The sequence below is a fragment of the Thamnophis sirtalis genome, unplaced genomic scaffold (genome assembly GCF_051295495.1).
Source record: "Thamnophis sirtalis isolate CommonGarterSnake01/CBP01778 unplaced genomic scaffold, rThaSir2_p1.2 scaffold_9, whole genome shotgun sequence".
Classification (NCBI taxonomy): Eukaryota; Metazoa; Chordata; class Lepidosauria; order Squamata; family Natricidae; genus Thamnophis; species Thamnophis sirtalis.
In genome coordinates, this window is record NW_028261389.1 from 3,234,211 (window position 1) to 3,256,438 (window position 22,228).

At 44.8% G+C, this 22,228-nt stretch overlaps 1 protein-coding gene across 1 annotated transcript in view; it reads right to left on the reverse strand.

Annotated features, from left to right (window-relative positions):
• Window positions 1-557: 557 nt before the first annotated feature.
• The window catches only part of IL15RA (interleukin 15 receptor subunit alpha), a 34,912-nt gene continuing 13,241 nt past the window's right edge, over window positions 558-22,228 (reverse strand). The window contains exons 2-7 of the mRNA XM_087722446.1: window positions 9,356-9,544; window positions 8,126-8,158; window positions 6,262-6,621; window positions 4,620-4,655; window positions 3,615-3,666; window positions 558-720 (exon numbers count right to left, since the gene is read on the reverse strand). Coding sequence (XP_087578572.1) covers window positions 558-720; window positions 3,615-3,666; window positions 4,620-4,655; window positions 6,262-6,621; window positions 8,126-8,158; window positions 9,356-9,544 — 833 coding nt within the window. The remainder of the gene's footprint in view (window positions 721-3,614; window positions 3,667-4,619; window positions 4,656-6,261; window positions 6,622-8,125; window positions 8,159-9,355; window positions 9,545-22,228) is intronic.

Here is a 22,228-nt window from a genome sequence, read left to right on the forward strand (position 1 = left end):
TCCAAGAAAGCCATCAAGCTCAGAGAGCCCCCAAGACTCCGTAGTCTTCCTTCTCCTTTCCACTCCACTCCACCAGCTTCCCTCCCTTCTAGCACTGATGATGTTACCTAGTTGGGCCTTCAAACATCTGTTAGGAAACCACCAAGCTCGGAGAATACCCAGGACCCCCCCCAAAATGATATATTTCAGCTCACCTTATGCCTCTTCCACTCCACTGCAGCTGAAGCTTACGCTACCCTCAGCCCCTTCTTCAACATCTCTTCTCCACGTATGCCTCTGTTGATCTCAGGTGTCGCTTCTTCATCTTTCCAACTCCTTTTCCCACGTTCTTCCTCCCTTCTCACGCTCAGCTTCTTCTCACGCACCTGTTGGATTCTCCTCGCCGTAAATTGGGAAGAACCGTAGGCGCCCCAAAGAGATTTACGGCCCGCTTCTTAAGGCTTTGCAACAGGAGGTGGACAGGTATACCCATGTCCACCTCCACTCTGGACATTGTGCTTAGGATCTCTTTTTTCCAGAGCTAAGTCGATCCTTTTGAGGGTCAGCCCACCGCAGGATCACTCCACCGGTGGTGGTAATCCTGTTAGCATCGCGTCTTCTTCGTTAGCCGGTCCTGGATCTGGAGAATCGCCGTCCAGTGTTGCTCTTCCTTCTTCGGGTCCCATGGGATCCATCGGGATCACTTCCACGGAAGGGACCCTGGGCTGCCTCCATGGACGACTGTGGGATGAAAGAATGTGGATTCACATCAAATTGGCAAGAAGGTGTAAAAGGTTGGCTGAATCAGAGGTGGGTTCCTACCAGTTCGCACCTATTCGGTAGAACCGGTTCGTCAAATCTACCGAACCGGTTAGAAGAGGTTCCACCAGTGGACCCGGAAAGCAGGCCACACCTACAGAAGAGGTTCCAAAAACTTTTGAAACCCACCACTGGTGGGTATGTAATGTCCCACAATTATCTACGCATTAATAATGATCTAGTAATATTTCCTTATACATTTTAGGGACCTTTCCTTACATAATTGGTGTTTTCTTTCATACTTTTGGACTTCTAATTTCTGTTTCCGTTAGCTGGCAATTGCTAAAACCAATCCCACATGAAAAAGTATTCAAAGCCTTCTTGATTTTAATTGTCAATTTATTTATTCCTGCACATTGTAATATTTATTCATTTACATCTCTGTTTTTCCACTGTTGTGCAAACACAATTCCAGCAGCTGCTAACAGGTGTAAAATTAAATATATATTATACTCCCTTTCAAATAGCCAACAAAATATTTCTGGTTTTAATTCCATATCTTGTTTTACGATTGCTTCTAACCACTAACTTCTGAATAGCTACTTGGACCAACCTAAATACTAATTCATAATTTCATATCCAGTCGCATGGGCTGCAAGCCACTCCCATCCGGTCACATGGGTGGCAAGCCACTCCCATCTGATCACATGGGTGGCAAGCCACTCCCACAAAGGAGGCCACACCCACGGAGTAGGTTCCAACAATTGTTGAAACCCACCACTGGGCTGAATGAATAGCAATAGCAATAGCAGTTAGACTTATATACCGCTTCATAGGGCTTTCAGCCCTCTCTAAGCGGTTTACAGAGTCAGCATATCGCCCCCAACAACAATCCGGGTCCTCATTTCACCCACCTCGGAAGGATGGAAGGCTGAGTCAACCCTGAGCCTTGGATGGATAGATAATAGATAAGATAGATATAGAAAATAGATAGATAGATAGATAGATAGATAGATAGATAGATAGATAGATAGATAGATAGATAGATAGATAGCAATAGCATAGCAATAGCAATAGCAGTTAGACTTATATAGCGCTTCCTAGGGCTTTCAGCCCTCTCTAAGCGGTTTACAGAGTCAGCCTCTTGCCCCCAACAACAATCCGGGTCCTCATTTTACCCACCTCGGAAGGATGGAAGGCTGAGTCAACCCTGAGCCTTGGATGGATAGATAATAGATAAGATAGATATAGAAGATAGATAGATAGATAGATAGATAGATAGATAGATGATAGATAGATAGATAGATAGATAGATAGATAGATAGATAGATAGATAGCAATAGCATAGCAATAGCAATAGCAGTTAGACTTATATAGCGCTTCCTAGGGCTTCCAGCCCCCTCTAAGCGGTTTACAGAGTCAGCCTCTTGCCCCCAACAACAATCCGGGTCCTCATTTTACCCACCTCGGAAGGATGGAAGGCTGAGTCAACCCTGAGCCGGTGAGATTTGAACAGCCGAACTGCAGATAACAGTCAGCTGAAGTGGCCTGCAGTGCTGCACCCTAACCACTGCGCCACCTCGGCTCCTCATAGTAAATTTAATCCCTTTTGTTATATTTTGCAATTTGATGATCCCTTGCTTTTAACTGGAATGTGACAATTGAAAACTAGAATAAGCATTTAACATAGGGGTTTCCAAATTGGCAGCTTTAAAACCTGTGGACTTCAACTCCCGACTTCAACTCGGTCACGGGGCCGAGATTGCATCGCCTGGCCTGAAATAAAATTCTTCAAAGAAATAGAAATATCAAACTTTTTCTATGTTGCGCCTAAGTTTGGACACTGCTTTTAATTTTTGTTTAGGGTGGTGAAGGGGAGGGAAACACGGAGCAAAAATTCCTTTTGTCTCTTGTGTGAGTTTGAGCCTTGCGTTTATTTTTCTTTAGGGGGAAAAAAAACATATTATTGCAGTGACGTCTTAGGAAATGCTCCAATATTTTTGCAGCAAGAAGAACACGAGGCAGGGATGGTTCAAAGGGATAGATTTCGACTTGGAAACGGCAAAAGTTGGAGGAACTGGCCAGCTGCCCCCTGATTTTGGAAAAAAATGACCCATCAGAAAAAAGCACCAGAGGGCAGAGAGGATTCAAGCCATTTCTTCACAAATTCCTATGTCCCTGGAATCAGAGGTGGGTGATGGCTTCCCACAGAGGGGAGAAATGCAAGCTGGGAATTTGAGGGAGGGTCTCCATATAGCTGGTTTTGGGAAAGACTGAGGTAAGGGGCCTGTACAGACATAGTTCAAAGCAATTTTGCTCAAGCTTGGCCACCTTAACAGGTGTGGACTTCAACTCCCAGAATTCCCCTGGCTGGGGAATTCTGGGAGTTGAAGTCCAGCCATCTTAAAAGTGTCCCAGGTTGAGTAACATTGACTTAAAACCTTGGTTAAAGAAAGTCAATAAGCTCCAGTAACCACAGAGTCTGTCATCTAGAGAAGACAGACCTGGGGGAATTCTGGGAGTTGAAGTCCAGCCATCTTAAAGTGCCCAGGTTGAGTAACATTGGCTTAAAACCTCAGTTAAACAAAGCCATTAAGCTCCAGAAACCATAGAGTCTTATCTAGAGAAGCCAAACCCTGGGGAATTCTGGGAGTTGAAGTCCAGCCATCTTAAAATTGCCCAGGTTGAGTAACATTGGCTTAAAACCTCAGTTAAACAAAGCCATTAAGCTCCAGAAACCATAGAGTCTTATCTAGATAAGCCAAACCCCAGGGGAATTCTGGGAGTTGAAATTCTTGCTTCTTAAAGGGGCCACGCTTGAGAAATACCTCTTTAAACCTATCATCAACATTAAGAAATAAAAGAGCTAAGCTTACCGGGATCTTCTACAATAGCAGTAGTACAAGAATCCGACCCATAGGATTACCGCTGTTAAGAGAGAAAAGTGAATTAAAACGAGAAGTCAGTCCTAAAAAGTTCTAATTTTTTAAAAAAATCATTTATTTGAATAAATAAAATGCGGCGAAGAGCAAAAACTCCCTATCCCACTTAGGATTAGACAAATGAGGAATATCTGAGAGCAGGGATATAAAAAAAACTGCAATTGCCAAACGAAATCCTTTTTCCATTGTTAAAAAAATGTTTAAAATGGACAAGCTGTTGGCCCACCTCTTTTCATTTTAACTTTTTTTGAGTCTCTCATGTGAATTTTGGAGCCAAGCTTTTGCCCGGAGGGTAAACATTCTCTTTTTGATGATTATTTTGATATATTATTATATATTATTGTGATTATTAATTGGAGTGGGATGGTGGCCTACAGGTGGCGCTGTCGCCTCACGATCAGGAGGCTGTGCAGTCCATAGCAATAGCAGTTAGACTTATATACCGCTTCATGGGGCTTTCAGCCCTCTCTAAGTGGTTTACAGAGTCAGCATATTGCCCCCAACAACAATCCGGGTCCTCATTTTACCCACCTCGGAAGGATGGAAGGCTGAGTTAACCCTGAGCCGGTGAGATTTGAACAGCCGAACTGCAGAACTGCAGTCAGCTGAAGTAGCCTGCAGTGCTGCATTTAACCACTGCGCCACCTCGGCTCTTATCCATCCATCTTAGTCCATCCCAGGTAGAGGCAGATGTTTCTCTTTCTGGGCACATTGAGAAAGTATCAGCTGCACAAAACTCCCCATTGACGACAGGGAAGGGCATCCGGCCACTAAAATACTTTGCTAGCTCCATTGCCCAGACTTCACCCCGACGCAAGGGATTATGAGGTTATTAAAAGAGGATGATGATGATTGTGAATATGAATTCTTTAAATTAAAAACAATCTGAATGGCTGCTAAAAATTCGATGTGTTGTTATTATTCAGAAACCTTCCTTACCTAAAAAAGGAAACCCAGCTCTGAAGTAGACAGAACCTGTGAAAGAAAGAAAAAATAAATTTAAGGAATAAAAAAACCACGCACCCTTTCTTTTCGCAGACGAACAGAAGCATAGTTAGCTCGTGAGAAGCTATTATTTGCAGCAAATGCAAGAAGGCCCCTGTAGGTTAGAAGCTGGTCCTCGACTTACAGCCACTCACAAGTTGCAACGGCACTGAAGAACGACACTTACAACGGTCCTCGGACTTACAACTCTCAGCATCCCTAAGGTCCCATGGCCAAAATTTGGTTGCTCGGCAGCCAAAATTGGGTTGCAGCAACCCGGGGGTCCTGTGATCCCCAATCCCGACCGTCCCACCTGGCTTCTAACAAGCGAAGTCCCTGGGGGGGGAGCCAGATTCACTCAACGGCTGTGTGAATCACTTAACAACAGCAGTGATTCTCTTTAAAAACCTTGGCAAAACGAAAGCTAAAATTGGGGGAAACTCACTTAACAACTTTCTCTTTTAACAATGGAAATTCTAGCCCCTTTTATCTTTTAACTTTAAAGTTAGTTGGTTTTAATATACCCCAGTGCTTGATAAAGAATTATGCCGGGTATGGGACCTGGGAAGTCGTAAGGGGGTTAGGGAGGGGGGACTATAGGGGGGAGGGGGGAGGGTGGAAATACAGTTTCAATTCTCAGAACAATAAGAATGCACTTGTATACTGTTGCTCTCTTTTCTTTTTTTTCTTTTTCTCTTTTATTTTCTCTTTTTTTTAATTTTTCTTAATTTTAGTGTAAAATATAAACTGAATAGATTAATGAACTGTAGAGATACACCAAAGTGAGGAGTAGAGGGAAAGAAGAGGGAGAAGTAAAGAGGGAGTGAGAGGGGAATGCAAGGAGGGTGAGATGGAAGGAAGGGGAGATGTCTGAGGGGGAAGGGAAGTAGAAGAGGGGAATGTTGGAGGGGAGAAATGAAAGTTGGAGGGGGAGAAGAAAGGGTGTATGGGGGATTGAAGTGTTATGTTGGTTTTTTATGGTGGATTTTTTTTTGTTATGCACAGTATATAAGTGATTGTATAAAATGAAAATGAAAATGAAATAAAACAGTTTAAAAAAAGGAAATTCTAGCCCCATCTGCTCCTCCTTTCTCCTTCTCTTCCTCCATCTTCCTCCTCCATCTTCCTCCTCCTCCTGCATGTCTTCCATCTCCTCCTCCCCCTCCTCCTTCCCCTTTCCTTTCACTCCACAAACCCCACTCCCTTCCAGCACTGATGATGTTCCCTAATTGGGTCTTGAAACGTCTCCAGGCTGAGGGAGCACCCAGCACCCCACTTTTTCCACCCTGAGCTACAGATACTCTCCTCTAGAGCAGTGTTTTTCAACCTTGGCAACTTGAAGATGTCCGGACTTCAACTCCCAGAATTCCCCAGCCAGCATTCGCTGGCTGGGGAATTCTGGGAGTTGAAGTCCTGACATCTTCAAGTTGCCAAGGTTGAAAAACACTGCTCTAGAGATACAAGGTGAAGGAAAATGCATCCACCTGGGGAACACCCAACTCTTCAAACTAAGCGGACACCTGTGCCCTGAAGGGTTAAAGCAGACATGCTGAAGAAGGCTGCTGTGAGGAGCAGGCATCCACGCCTGGAAACAAACCTGAAATGTTCTGCAAAATGCTCGGATCGGGTAGTTCTGTGGAATTCCCAGGGCTTCCCTCGGTGGGCGCAGACGGGCTCCACTGCGTCTCGCTACTTTCGTCTGGGAGAAATGGCGTCGTTCTCGGGGAGGGGGTTACGCTTTCGATAACCGTACCCGGAGTCAACCGTCCACCCTCTGGGGTAGCCGTCCCTGTCGACCCGAGGCTATCGGAAGTTGGCTTGGCTGTCCTAGGCGGAGTGTTGGTGAAACGTGACGCTTCCACTACTACGGGTGAGTTGGTCTGACTTCCGTACAGGCGTGCAGAGACGCTCGCTGGGCTGGTACACTTTGGCGTCTCTGTAGGCTGGGCAGTTTCTGCTTATAGAAACATGGGATGAAGTAGAGATTCTTAGCCACATCCGAGGGAAGATTCCGACGTGGGTTTAGTTGAGACACAGAACTAAGAGGTTAGTAACTGATTCCTCAGGCAGTTGGCTTACAGAATGGATCAATTCACTGCGGCCGGCCTGCCATGCAGGTTGGCCATGCTGAGCTGGCCAAGGAGAGCTGGCCAAGGCAAGTTGACCAAGGCAGGTTGGCCAAAGTGAGTTGGCCAAGGCAAGTTGACCAAGGCAGTTGGCCAAGGTGAGTTGGCCAAGGCGAGTTGGCCAAGGCAGGTTGGCCAAGGTGAGTTGGCCAAGGCAAGTTGGCCAAGGCAGGTTGGCCAAGGCGAGTTGACCAAGGCAGGTTGGCCAAGGCGAGTTGACCAAGGCAGGTTGGCCAAGGAGAGTTGACCAAGGTTGGCCAAGGCACGTTGGCCAAGGTGAGTTGGCCAAGACAAGTTGACCAAGGCAGGTTGGCCAAGGAGAGTTGACCAAGGTTGGCCAAGGCAAATTGACCAAGGTGAGTTGGCCAAGGCAAGTTGACCAAGGCAGGTTGGCCAAGGTGAGTTGACCAAGGCAGGTTGGCCAAAGCAAGTTGACCAAGGCAGGTTGGCCAAGGCAAGTTGACCAAGGCAGGTTGGCCAAGGCAAGCTGACCAAGGCAGGTTGGCCAAGGCAAGCTGACCAAGGCAGGTTGGCCAAGGTGAGTTGGCCAAGGCAAGTTAGCCAAGGCAAGTTGACCAAGGCAGGTTGGCCAAGGCAAGTTGACCAAGGCAGGTTGGCCAAGGCAAATTGACCAAGGCGAGTTGGCCAAGGCAGGTTGGCCAAGGCAAGTTGACCAAGGCAGGTTGGCAAAGGTGAGTTGGCCAAGGCAAGTTGACCAAGGCAGGTTGGCCAAGGCGAGTTGACCAAGGCAGATTGGCAAAGGTGAGGGATTTATATATTATGGGAGAGGATTTTTTTTAAGGCAACATTGCTAGGATATTTTCCTCACTAGGGAAAAAAAAATCTAACCTTGTCTGAATCCGAAGTTGGGAAGGTCGCAAATGGCGATCACATGACCTCAAGATAGCGCAACTGTTGTAAGTACATGCCAGTTGCCAAGGGCCTGAATTTTGATCATGTGACCATGCGGTTGCCGCGATGGTCATAAGTGCGAGGACTGGTCACTCATGTTGTATGAATGATCATTAGCTGAATGGTTGTAAGTCGAGGACTACCTACAATATTGAGTGTTAGGAATAACAGAGTTGGAAGGGATCTTGGAGGTCTTCTAGTCCAACCCCCGTACTCAAATCCTACACCGTTTCAGACAAATGGAGCACCCACAACTGGAGGCAAGGAGTTCCACTGGTTAATGATTCTAACCATCAGGAATAATCATACCCTGATGGTCCCAAAAGTTTGATGGTTGACCCAATGGCCTAGAGAAGGACCATCCTCCCTTCCCCACTCCCTGGTCCCCCCCATGGAATAATAAAGGAAGACAAGTTCTCCTACCTCGGAGGGGGCCTTCAGCTGCGTGCTCCGGGTCTTTGTGGGGAACAAAAGGGAAAGAGGAGACAATGATTGGTTGGTTGTCAAACAAGAAATACAGATTATTTGAAAGAAAGAGCAGCAAGAAAGAACAGAGATTTCAAAGGGCATCAGCACGATTGAGGCAGAGCTGCTCAATGTTATTCTTCTATCCATCCATCCATCCATCCGTTACGGCATATATCCATTTGTTATTATTCTTCTCTCTCTCTCTCTCTCTCTCTCTCTCTCTCTCCTCCCTGTCCTCTCTCTTTCCCCCAATTCCTTCCTTCCTTTCCTTCTTTCCTTTTCCTTTCTCTTCCTTCCTTTCTCTTGTCCTTGCTTTTTCTTTCCTTCCTCTTGTCTATTTCTCTCTTTCCTTCCTTCCTTTCCTTCCGTCACTCCTCCCTCCCCTTTCTGTTCTCCTTCCTTCCCTCTTCCTTTTTTCTTTCCTTCCCGCCTTCCGCTCTATCTTTCCCTTCCTTCCGTCCTCCCTTCTTGTTCTTTCCTTTCCTTCCTCTTGTCTATTTCTCTCTCTTTCCTTTGTCCTTCTTTCTTTCTTTCCTTCCCTCCCTCCCCTTTCTGTTCTCCTTCCGTCCTTCCGTCCGTCCGTCCTTCCTTCCTTCCTGTTCTTTCCTTCCTCTTGTCTATTTCTCTCTCTTTCCTTTGTCCTTCTTCTTTCCTTCCCTCCCTCCCCTTTCTGTTCTCCTTCCGTCCTTCCTTCCTTCCTTCCTTCCTTCCTTCCTTCTTGTTCTTTCCTTTCCTTCCTCTTGTCTATTTCTCTCTCTTTCCTTTGTCCTTTCTTTCCTTCCCTCCCTCCCCTTTCTGTTCTCCTTCCTTCCTTCTTTCTTTCCTTCCCTCCTTCCTCTCTCTCTTCCCCTTCTTTCCTTCCTTCCTTCCTTCCTTCCTTCCTTCCTTCCTTCCTTCCTTCCTTCCTTCCTTCCTTCCTTCCTTCTTCGTCTCTGGCCCTTTAATCATCCTAGTTGCTCTGCTCCACACTTTTTATTGTTGTTGTTAAAAGTTGTGAACTTTTACTCCCAGAATTCCCTAGCCAGCCATGCTTAAAGTTGTCATCCTGGTCTACGTTTGACCCACTTTTCTCAACCTGATGTCCTCCAATGGTTTGGATATCTGGCTTTCTACGGATCTCCTCCACACCCGGCAGCCTTGGAGATGAAGCTGCGGGTTCTCCTAGCCCAGGGCCACAATACTCACCGATGCAAACCAGCAGTGGTTGACTCCATCTATACTCCAGGGTGGTTGGGTCTTGCTCGCAAAAGATGAGGCTGGAGGTGCCAGCTTTCCTCTTGAAGTTCTTCAGGCAGGCGTATCTCAGCTTCTTGCCGCTGCTGTCCTCGTGGGCGACGCGGGCGTGCGCCACCTGCCAGGGGGTGCCGCATTTACCTGCGTCAGGTAAAAAAATATGGGTGATGTCAGGGTAAAGATTCAAGAGCTGACCAGCTGCTACGATGACGTAATGCTGGAAAGGAGTCAGCATGGTTTTGGGGCTGATATCACTTTAAGAGCCTGTAATAAGGAGTGGCCCTATTGGAGCATCTCTCTCTCTCTCTCTCTCTCTCCATGTCTGCTTTCTTGCTGTAATTGCTGTTTGAAGTCTGACTAAAGTATGTGTATGTATATATTCTTTGTACATAAAATCACCATTTAAATACAAACCTCTCTTCGTTGTATTTGCTCCTGGGTTGTCTCACAGAGTCACACTGTGCGCACTCTGACTGTGAGATCCCGCCAAAGGCCACAAGGGGGCATTGTCTCAAGGCAGGGCAAATTGAGATCTAGTTTTAATTGCTTTTTAAATTATTATGATTATTTTAAACACATAAGCACATCAACAAAAACAAACATGTAACTTAAAAACAACATAGGAACAATAAGTTCCATCGTATATCATAGCGCAGTTCCGAATCGGTTTCTTTGAAGTTAGTGGTTTTCCTACTATACATTTCTATCTTGCGTTCATAATCTCCTTATTCGTTATCCATTTTTATGTACATTTCTTTATTTATTTAAACTTAATTACTTATGACCAAATATTATTTACCTATATTATGCTTTATATTTTTTACTGTCATTTATTCTCTTACATACAGATTATAGACATACATTCACATAATTATTCTTTTTCTTTGCCATTCTTATATTATTATTATTATTCCATTTGGAAGGTTATAAGGTATAGTTTAAAATGCTTTGTTTACCATCCTTCGCAACTGCTAAGACACCACCTCGTTTTCTCTTTCTTTTCTTTTTTCCCTCCCTTCCTTCTCTACTTCCTTCCTTCCTCCTCTCCGTCCCCTTCTTCCTTCCCTTACCTCTTCCCTACTCCTACCCTTTTTCTTCTCCTTCCTACCTTCTCTTTCTTTCTCTTCCTCCCTCCTTCTCTTTCTCTCCCTTCTACCCACCTTCCCTCGCCTCTTTCTTCTTTCCTTACCTCTCCTCCACACTTCTTCCTCTCCTACTTCCTCTCCTTTTCTTCCTCTCTCTTCTACCCTCCACTCCTTTCCTTTCCTTCGTCCCTCCATTCTCTACTTCCTTCCTCCCCTCCTTTCCTTCCTTCTTCCCTCCCTTTCTTTTTCTATTGTTATAGGTGTCTCTTTTAAGACACTTATAACACCTCTCTCTATTGTTATAAGTGTCTAGTTTTAATTGCTTTTATTATTTTTCATAGATCTGCTCTTTCCTTTTTTTTGGTCTCTGATTATTTTTCTTCCATTACAATCCCACCACTCTTTTTCACACTCACAACCATTGCGGCATCCCCGTCCTCACGTGATCAAAATTCGGACACTTGGCAACTGACTCATAGTTATGACGGTCGCACCTGGTCCCCTTCGTGACCTTCTGACAAGCAAAGTCAAAAGGGGAAGCCGGATTCACTTAACAACCACGTTACTAATTTAACAACTGCAGTGATTCACTTAACAACAGTGGGAAAAAACATCTCAAAATAGGACAAAATTCACTTAACAACTGTCTCGTTCAGCAACAGAAATTTCGGCTCAATTACGGTCATAAGCTGAGGACTGCCTGTATTTCTCATTTATCTTTTATTCTTATCATTTTCATTATTCCATCCATTCATGTTTCTTTTCTATTGTTTTTGTAATTGGTTTTTGCTAGTCTTTTCAAATTATTTTCTTCATCTGTGGATGACTATTTATTATTACACATGATTAATTTCCCTTTACCTATTTATTGTATTTTATAATTTTCATCATTTCATCTGGTTCCTGCTGTTTATTGCTATGCTATTTGTTGTCTTCTCTCTCTTATTCTTCTTTTGATTATTTTCATCATTTCATCTATTTATTACTGTTTATGGATTTTTATTATTTGTTTTCATTTAGCTCATGTGGTTGGAGCTTCTGTAACTGAGAGATTTGAACCTAAAAACCCCATTCCATGGCTAATCCAGCACCCTGGATGATATAACTATTTTAATGCAGAATAAAAGAGTTGGAAGGGACCTTAAAGGTCTTCTAGTCCAACCCCCTGCTCAGGCAGGAAACCCTCTACCACTTCAGACAAATCGTTGTCCAATCTCTTCTTGAAAACCTCCAGTGATGGGGCACCCACAACTTCCGAGGTGGCGCAGTGGTTAAATGCAGCACTGCAGGCTACTTCAGCTGACTGCTATCTGCAGTTCAGCGGTTCAAATCTCACTGGCTCAAGGTTGACTCAGCCTTCCATCCTTCCAAGGTGGGTGAAATGAGGACCCAGACTGTGGGGGCAATATGCTGACTCTGTAAACCGCTTAGAGGGGGCTGAAAGCCCCATGAAGCGGTATATAAGTCTAACTGCTATTGCTATTCTGGAGGCAAGTTGTTCCACTGATTTTTTTTTATTAGCAGATTTTTTAAAATTATTTTTTCCCTTCTACAACACCTTACAGTCATTATATCAACATTGTTATCTCATCATACCTGTACATGTATATAATATTTCGCTTCTATATTTACACACCTTTATACACAGTTCTATGTATATTTATATATATAGTTTTTTTGGCTTAATTAATTTTATTCTTGTTTTGCAACCATTTGTACCAATTGTTCCAGATTTCATAATATTCCGACTCTTCTTTATCTTTTAATTTCAGTGTTAATTTGTCCATCTCTGCACAATCCAAAGTGTTTGTTTTTTTTTATCACTAATTCATCCGAGGGGGAATTATTTTGTTTCCAGCATTGGGCAAATGCTATTCTAGCTGTAGTTAGCAGATGTGTTAATATGTACTTAATTTTCTTTGTATATTTCCCTTTGATTATTCCCAGTAGAAAGATTTCGGGTTTGTATTTTATCTGTTCTCCTGTAATTTCTTGCACCCATTTCCAAATTTTTGTCCAATATTTTTGTGTTTCTGGGCAGGTCCATCATAAGTCCCTTGTACTTTTTTACACTTCCAGCAGGTCGGCTTCATGTTTGGGTACATTTTAGCCAATCTTGTTGGTGATAAATGCCAACGATAAAACATTTTGCATATATTTTCTTTAAGTGCTGCTGATCGTGTTAATTTATAATTTGTGTTCCCAATTCTTTCCCGATCCACTGATTAATTGCTCTAATTGTCAGGAAATGTCTCCTTAGTTCTAGGTTGCTTCTCTCCTTGATTAGTTTCCATCCATCGTGGCACGACAAAACCGCGCTCGACTAAAGCGCGCCCGATTAAACCGCGTCGCTGACGTCATCAGCAGGGCGACAACAGCGAGCGCGGAGAAAGAAGGGCGCTTTAAATAGCGCTTTGAAAGCAAGCCGATTCAACTTAAGGTAAGGGTTAGGTTTAGGGTTAGGTTAAGGGTTAGGTTAAGGGTTAGGATTAGGATTAGGATTAGGTTTAGGTTTAGGGTTAGGGTTAGGTTTAGGGTTAGGTTTAGGGTTAGGTTTAGGGTTAGGTTAAGGGTTAGGTTAGGGTTAGGGTTAGGGTTAGGTTAAGGTTTAGGTTTAGGTTTAGGTTTAGGGTTAGGTTTAGGTTTAGGTTTAGGGTTAGGTTAAGGGTTAGGTTAGGGTTAGGGTTAGGGTTAGGGTTAGGGTTAGGGTTAGGTTTAGGGTTAGGTTTAGGGTTAGGTTAAGGGTTAGGGTTAGGTTTAGGGTTAGGTTTAGGATTAGATTTAGGGGGGTTAGGTTTAGGTTTAGGGGTTAATTTTAGTTTTAGCGTTTACAGCGTGCTTTTTTCTCTGCACTGTTGTCGCGCTGTGATGACGTCAGCTACGCAGTTTCGTCGAGCGCCCTTTAGTCGAACGCGGTTTTGTGGTGGAACCTCCATCCATTACTTCTCATCCTGCCTTCTGCTGCTTTGGAGAATAGCTTGACCCCCCCTCTTCTTTGTGGCAGCCCCTCAAATATTGGAAGGCTGCTCTCCTGTCCCCCCCCACCCCTTCCCGGTCCTTCTTTTCATTCAACTAGACATACGCAATTCTCCTGCAACCGTTCTTCCTAGGTTTTAGCCTCCAGCTAAATCATTTCTGCTGTTCTTCTCTGCATTCTGCATTTTTAAATATATATATATATCATTCTGTGTTTCCTGTTTCACAACTACGGGGATTGCAATCGCTGATTTCCAGCAACCATGGTCAGCGAAGGAAGGAAGGAAGGAAGTTCCTTCAAGGGAAGGGAAGGCACCTCAGCAAAAAGATAGTTTGACGTCAAAAGCAAGCTTGCAACTTGTGAATGGCCTTGCGATCACAAGTTCTCCTCCGCTTCCTCCTGCTAAGCCCTTCTGGTGAGAAAACTCCTTGCCCCTTCGAAGGAATTGGTTCACCCTCTAAAAGCAGATCCTTAAAAAGAGACCTTTGCTCATTTCAAGTTTTTATCCCGCTCAGAAATGGAGGCACCGTTGCATTGGGTGGTGAAAGAGAAATTGCAAAATAGAGGTTTCCTTGTAAAAAAAAGAAAGGCAATAAAATATTTCTTCCTGTGGCTGCTTCCATCACTGGAAGCTTTTAAGAAGAAGCTGGAGAACCATTTGTCTGAAAAGTAGTTTAGGGCTTCCTGCTTGAGCAAGGGTGTGGACTAGAAGACCTCCAAGGTCCCATCTGACTCTGTTATTCTGTTATACTTTGCTTGAGCCCCAAATCAAGAAATAAACTCAACCTAAGCAGGACTTAAGCTGGAATTGGACTAGAAGACCTCTAAGGTCCCTTCTGACTCGGTTAATTCTCTTATACTTTGCTTGAGCCCCAAATCAAGAAATAAACTCAACCTAAGCAGGACTTAAGCTGGAATTGGACTAGAAGACCTCTAAGGTCCCTTCTGACTCTGTTAATTCTCTTATACTTTGCTTGAGCCCCGAATCAAGAAATAAACTCAACCTAAGCAGGACGTAAGCTGGGGTTGGACTAGAAGACCTCTAAGGTCTCTTCAGACTCTGCTAATTCTCTTATACTTTGCTTGAGTACCGAATCAAGAAATAAGCTCAACATAAACAGGACTTAAGTTGGGGTTGGACTAGAAGACCTCCAAGGTCCCTTCAGACTCTGCTAATTCTGTTATACTTTGCTTGAGCCCCGAATCAAGAAATAAACTCCACTTAAGCAGGACTTAAGTAGGGGTTGGACTAGAAGACCTCTAAGGTCCCTTCTGACTCGGTTAATTCTCTTATACTTTGCTTGAGCCCTGAATCAAGAAATAAACTCAACCTAAGCAGGACTTAAGCTGGGGTTGGACTAGAAGACCTCTAAGGTCCCTTCTGACTCGGTTAATTCTCTTGTACTTTGCTTGAGCCCCGAATCAAGAAATAAACTCAACCTAAGCAGGACTTAAGCTGGGGTTGGACTAGAAGACCTCTAAGGTCTCTTCAGACTCTGCTAATTCTCTTATACTTTGCTTGAGCCCCGAATCAAGAAATAAACTCAACCTAAGCTGGACTTAAGCTGGGGTTGGACTAGAAGACCTCTAAGGTCTCTTCAGACTCTGCTAATTCTCTTATACTTTGCTTGAGCCCCGAATCAAGAAATAAACTCAACCTAAGCTGGACTTAAGCTGGGGTTGGACTAGAAGACCTCTGAGGTCCCTTCTGACTCTGTTAATTCTCTTATACTTTGCTTGAGCCCCGAATCAAGAAATAAACTCCACCTAAGCAGGACTTGAGCTGGGGTTGGACTAGAAGACCTCTGAGGTCCCTTCTGACTCTGCTAATTCTCTTATACTTTGCTTGAGCCCCGAATCAAGAAATAAACTCAACCTAAGCAGGACTTAAGCTGGGGTTGGACTAGAAGACCTCTAAGGTCCCTTCTGACTCGGTTAATTCACTTATACTTTGCTTGAGCCCCGAATCAAGAAATAAACTCCACCTAAGCAGGACTTGAGCAGGGGGTTGGACTAGAAGACCTCTGAGGTCCCTTCTGACTGTTATTCTGTATCTTGCTTAAGCCCCTTCCTACTTTTTCAAGGGCTTGACCCTACGGCCACAATTTTGCCCAATTCTTGCTAACGGCGAGACAGCTGCTAAGTGAGTTTCGCGACCTTTTACAACTGTTCTGGCCACCGTTGTTGAGTGAATCACCGCAGTCGCTAAGTGACAACTGTTGTAAAGTGAACTTGGCTTTCCTCCTTGATCTGCTTCCCGGAAGGTCGCAACGGGTGTGTGTGTGTGTGTGTGGCGTAAACCCTGGCGACGCTGCAACCGTCGTAAAGGCGAGTCAGTTGCACCTCAATTTCGATCCCTGACCACGCGGGGATGCCGGGCAACAGTCGTTAAGTGGGGGAAACTGGCCCCCTACGTCACTTCCCCCTCCCCCCAGGCCCGTGGCAACCTTGAACCGGTCGAGGTTCAAGGTTGTAAGTCGAGGACTACCTATATTCTTTGACCAGAGAGATGGCTCAGCCGAGCAACTTGTTGAAGCTTGGCATCAGACGCACACTAGGCCACTTACACACAAACACACTATTCTACTCTATTCTATTCCATCCACACACCCACACACACACAAGGAGCTTTGCAAAATGAATGTTACAAGCAGGTGGCTGCTTCGTTGCCTCTGTACAACACGCTTACTACTACCCAGGTCCCTTAGATCTTGTGGGAAGCTAAAAGTTAATAATAAACTCCGTGACGTTCCTCGTGTAGCACACCCATTGTGCCGCACACCCAGCCTCTGTGGCCCTTTAAGGACTTGGGATATTATGCAGGCTCCGAATGTGGGCTCCTTCAGTGGAAATCGGGGTTCCTTTTAAATCAAGGGTGCTCTGCGAAATTTCTTGCCTTCCCCCCCCCCTTCCAACAGAAGAAAATTATCCCTAGTTCAAGATTGAACAGTGGGGGTCCTTGGTGGTTTGCCTGCAAACGTTTTGTGACCCTGCTAGGGAACATCATCGGTGTTAGAAGGGGAGGGGGATTGGGAGATGGAGGAGGAAGAGGAGGATTGTGGGCCCCTGGGGCTCTCTGAGCCGAGTGGTTTTCTTGCAGATGTTTCGTGACACAACTAGGGAATATCATCAGTGCTAGAAGAGAGTGGGGTTTGCAAAGAGGAGGAGGAGGAGGAGGAGGAGGAGGAGGAGGAGGAGGAGGAGGAGGAGGAGGAGGAGGAGGAGGAGGATAATTGCGGGGACCTCAGTGGTTTTTGAGCTTGGTGGTTTTCTTGCAGACGTTTCGTGACCCAACTAGGGAACATCATCAGTGCTGGAACGGAGGGGGGTTTGCAGAGAGGAGGAGGAGGAGGAAAAGAAGAAGAATGAGAAGAAGAGAAGAAGAAAAGCAGGAGGAGGAGGAGGAGGAGGAGGAGGAGGAGGAGGAGGAGGAGGAGGAGGAGGAGGAAGTACTGTCGTGTCCTTGGTGCTCTCTGAGCTGAGTGGTTTTCTTGCAGACGTTTCGTGACCCAACTAGGGAACACCATCAGTGCTAGAAGGGTGTGGGGTTTGCAGAGAGGAGGGGGAGATGAGGGAGGAGGGGGAGCACCATGGGATCCCTGGTGTTGAGTTGGAGGCATTTTATGGCCCAATTATTGGTAGGTAACATCATCAGTGCTAAAAGAGAGTGGGGTTTGCATAGAGGTGAAGGAGGAGGAAGAGGAAGAGGAGGAGGAAAAGGAGGAGGAAGAGGAGCAGGCGGAAGAAGTGAAGGAGGAAGAGGAAGAGGAAAAGGAGGAGGAAGAAGAGGAGGAAGAAAAGGAGGAAGAAGAGGAGGAAGAGGAAGAGGAGGAAGAGATGAAGGAGGAAGAAGAGGAGGAAAAAGAGGTGAAGAAAGGAGGAAGAGGTGAAGGAGAAGAGGAGGAGGAGGAAGAGGTGATAGAGGAAGAGGAAAAGGAGGAGGAAGTGGAAGAGATGAAGGAGGAAGAAGAGGAGGAAAAAGAGGTGAAGAAAGGAGGAAGAGGTGAAGGAGAAGAGGAGGAGGAGGAGGTGATGGAGGAAGAGGAAAAGGAGGAGGAGGAAGAGGAAGAGATGGAGGAGGAAGAGGAGGAGGAGGAAGAGGAAAAGGAGGAGGAAGAAGAGGAGGAAGAGATGAAGGAGGAGGAAGAAGAAGAGGAGGAAAAAGAGGGGGAGGAAGATGACTCTGGGATCCTTGATGTTCTTGTGCTCGTTTCATGACCCAATCAGGTAACATCATCAGTGCTAGAAGGGTGTGGGATTTTTCAGAGAGGGGGAGAGGGAGGAGGGGGAGAGGGTGGCCGAGGGGGAGGGGTCCTCTGTGTCCTCTCGGCTTCCTTCTTGCCTCGCAGGCATTCCGTGACCGAACCCGGCCATCCGTGCCAGCGACAACAAATCCCAGAATCCTTTGCTCCGATTTATGCTATGAAACATCCGTAAGCAAACACTCAAGAAGTTCTTGAGTGTTCTCTTAAACCCTTATTTGCTCATTTTACACCTCAGCTCACCTTTATTGATATTTCCACACTTGATTCAAGGCAGCGCACTTGTTCGACACCCCAGCCTCCCTCGTCAATAGGAAGCGGTGGCCAAGCATCCAGATTTAGATGGTGTGACCTCAGGGGACGCTGCCACAGTCGTTAAGTGTGAAAAAGGGTCGTAAGTCACTTTTTAAAGTGCTGTCGTAACTTTGAGTGGACTCCCTCACCGAAAGGTTGTAAGTCGAGGAATGCCAGTGTCTTGTTCTTCCCCGGGTACCGTTCCCTGGGACGTAACATGAGACTATGTCCAACTTATGCGTTGCTACTCATTCCTGCTGCCACAATCCCAATCGTTCACTCTTTCTAACATACATTTTATCCCTATCGTTCATTCATTTCATCTATCTATCTATCTATCTATCTATCTATCTATCTATCTATCTATCTATCTATCTATCTATCTAGCTAGCTAGCTAGCTAGCTAGCTAGCTAGCTAGCTAGCTATTCTATTATTCTATTCCTTATTCTATTCTCTCTTCTATCTATCTTATTCTATGCTATGCTATTCTATTCTATTATTCTATTCTATCCATCCGTCCATCTATTATTCTATTCTATTCTATCCTATTCCTTATTCTATTCTATCTTCTATCTCTTATTCTATTCTATTCTATTCTATTCCATCCTTCTATCCTTCTATTCTATTCTTTTCTATTCCTTATTCTATTCTATCTTCTATCTATCCTATCCTATTCTATTCCTTATTCTATTCTATCTTCTATCTATCTCTTATTCTGTTCTACTCTATTCTATTCCAGCCAGCCAGCCAGCCAGACAGACAGCCATCTATCTTATTCTATTCTATTCCATTCTATTCTTATTCTATTCTCTATTCTATTCTATCCATCCATCATTCTATTCTATTCCCTATTCTATTCTATTCCTATCTGTCTGTCTGTCTGTCTGTCTGTCTGTCTGTCTGTCTATCTATCTATCTATCTATCTATCTATTCCATTCCATTCCATTCCATTCCATTCCATTCCATATACAGGTGAAACTCGAAAAATTAGAATATCATGCAAAAGTTCATTTATTTCAGCAATGCAACTTAAAAGGTGAAACTAATTTATGAGATAAGACTCATTACATGCAAAGCAAGATAGTTCAAGCCCTGATTTGTCATCATTGTGATGATTATGGCTTACAGCTCATGAAAACCCCAAATCCACCATCTCAGAAAATTAGAATATTGTGAAAAGGTGCAATATTCTAGGCTCAAAGTGTCCCACTCTAATCAGCTAATGAAGCCATAACACCTGCAAAGGGTTCCCCGAGCCTTTAAATGGTCTCTCAGTCTGGTTCAGTAGGAATCACAATCATGGGAAAGACTGCTGACCTGACAGTTGTGCAGAAAACCATCATTGACACCCTCCACAAGGAGGGAAAGCCTCAAAAGGTAATTGCAAAAGAAGTTGGATGTTCCCAAAGAGCTGTATCAAAGCACATTAATAGAAAGTTATGTGGAAGGGAAAAGTGTGGAAGAAGAAGGCGCACAAGCAGCAGGGATGACCGCAGCCTGGAGAGGATTGTCAGGAAAAGGCCATTCAAAAGTGTTGAGGACTTTCACAAGGAGTGGACCGAGGCTGGAGTCAGTGCATCAAGAGCCACCACACACAGACGGATCCTGGGCATGGGCTTCAAATGTCGTATTCCTCTTGTCAAGCCGCTCCTGAACAACAAACAACGTCAGAAGTGTCTTACCTGGGCTAAAGAAAAACAAACTTGGTCTGTTGCTCAATAGTCCAAAGTCCTCTTTTATGATGAGAGCAACTTTTGCATCTCATTTGGAAACCAAGGACCCAAGAGTATGGAGGAAGAATGGAGAGGCACACCCTGCAAGATCCTTGAAGTCCAGTGTGAAGTTTCCACAATCTGTGTTGATTTGGGGAGCCATGTCATCTGCTGGTGTTGGTCCACTGTGCTTCATTAAGTCCAGGGTCAACGCAGCCGTCTACCAGGAGATTTTGGAGCCCTTCATGCTTCCTTCTCAGACGAGCTTTATGGGGATGCTGATTCATTTTCCAGCAGGACGTGGCACCTGCCCACACCGCCAAAAGCACCAAAAACCTGGTTCAATGACCGTGGGATTACTGTGCTTGATTGGCCAGCAAACTCGCCTGACCTGAACCCCATAGAGAATCTATGGGGCATTGCCAAGAGAAAGATGAGAGACATGAGACCGAACAATGCGGAAGACTTGAAGCCGCTATTGAAGCATCCTGATCTTCCATAACACCTCAGCAGTGCCACAGGCTGATAGCTTCCATGCCACGCCACATTGAGGCAGTAATTGCTGCAAAAGGGGCCCAGGTACTGAGTGCATATGCATGCTTATACTTTTCAGAAGTCCGATATTGTTCTATGTACAATCCTTGTTTTATTGATTGCATGTAATATTCCAATATTCTGAGATTGTGGATTTGGGGTTTTCATGAGCTGTAAGCCATAATCATCAAAATTATGACAAATCACGGCTTGCTTTGCATGTAATGAGTCTATCTCATATATTAGTTTCACCTTTTAAGTTGCATTACTGAAATAAATGAACTTTTGCATGATATTCTAATTTTTCGAGTTTCACCTGAATATATTTGCAGTACAATATAATAGCAGAGTTGGAAGGGACCTTGGAGGTCTTCTAGTCCAACCCCCTGCCTAGGCAGGAAACCCTACACCGTTTCAGACAAATGGCTATCCAACATCTTCTTAAAGACTTCCAGTGTTGGGGCATTCACAACTTCTGGAGGCAACTTCTGTTCCACTGATTAATTGTTCTCACTGTCAGGAAATTTCTCCTCAGTTCTAAGTTGCTTCTCTCCTTGATTAGTTTCCACCCATTGCTTCTTGTTCTGCCCTCAGGTGCCTTGGAGAATAGACTCCCTCTTCTTTGTGGCAACCCCTGAGATATTGGAACATTGCTGTCATGTCTCCCCTAGTCCTTCTTTCTAGACATACCCAGTTCCTGCAACCGTTCTTCATATGTTTTAGTCTCCAGTCCAATCCCCTAATCATCTTTGTTGCTCTTCTCTGCACTCTTTCTAGAGTCTCCACATCTTTTCTACATCGTGGTGAGCAAAGCTGAATGCAAATATTACAGGTGTGGCCTTACCAAGGCCTTATAAAGTGGTATTAACCCTTCACATGATGTTGATTCTCTCCCTCTGTTGATGCAGCCTAGAACTGTGTTGGCTTTTTTGGCAGCTGCTGCACACGGCTGGCTCCTATTTCAATGGTTGTCCACTAGGACTCCAAGATCCCTCTCACAGTTACTACTTTTGAGCCAGGTACCACCTATACTGTACCTGTGCATTTCGCTTTTGTTGCCTAAATGTGCAACCTTACTCTTTTCACCATTGAACTTCATTTTATTAGACAGTGCCCAATGATCAAGTTTGTCCAGATCCTTCTGCATCTTAAGCCTGTCTTCTGGAGTGTTGGCTCTTCCTGGCAGCTTGGTGTCATCTGCAAATTTGATGAGTTCCCCATTTGTTCCCTCATCCAAATCATTGATGAAGATGGTGAAGAGTCCTGGGCCCAAAACAGAGCCTTGGGGTCCCCCACTGCATACTTCCCTCGATGAAGATGCAGTTCCATTGAGGACGACACGTTGAGTGTGGTTGGTCAGCCAGTTACGAATCCATCTGGTGGTGATGCTGTCTAACCCACATTCTTCTACTGTATCTACTAGTGGGTTATGGTCTACCTTATAGCAATAGCAATAGCAGTTAGACTTATATACCACTTCATGGGGCTTTCAGCCCCCTCTAAGCGGTTTACAGAGTCAGCATATTGCCCCCAACAACAATCTGGGTCCTCATTTTACCCACCTCAGAAGGATGGAAGGCTGAGTCAACCCTGAGCCGGTGAGATTTGAACAGCCGAACTGCAGAACTGCAGTCAGCTGAAGTAGCCTGCAGTGCTGCATTTAACCACTGAGCCACCTCGGCTCTTATCAAATGCCTTACTGAAGTCCAAGTAAACTATATGGACGGCATTCCTCTGGTCCACTAATTTTGTCACATTATCAAAGAATGCCGTAAGATTAGTCCGGCATGATCTGTTTTTGACAAACGCATGTTGGCTTTTGGCTATTACTTTGTTTGCTTCTAGGTGTTCGCTAATTCGTTGCTTGATTATCTTTCCCAGAATCTTTCCTGGTGTAGAGGTCAGGCTGATAGGTCTGTAGTTTCCGGGATCTGTTTTTTTTCCTCCCTTTTTTGAAGA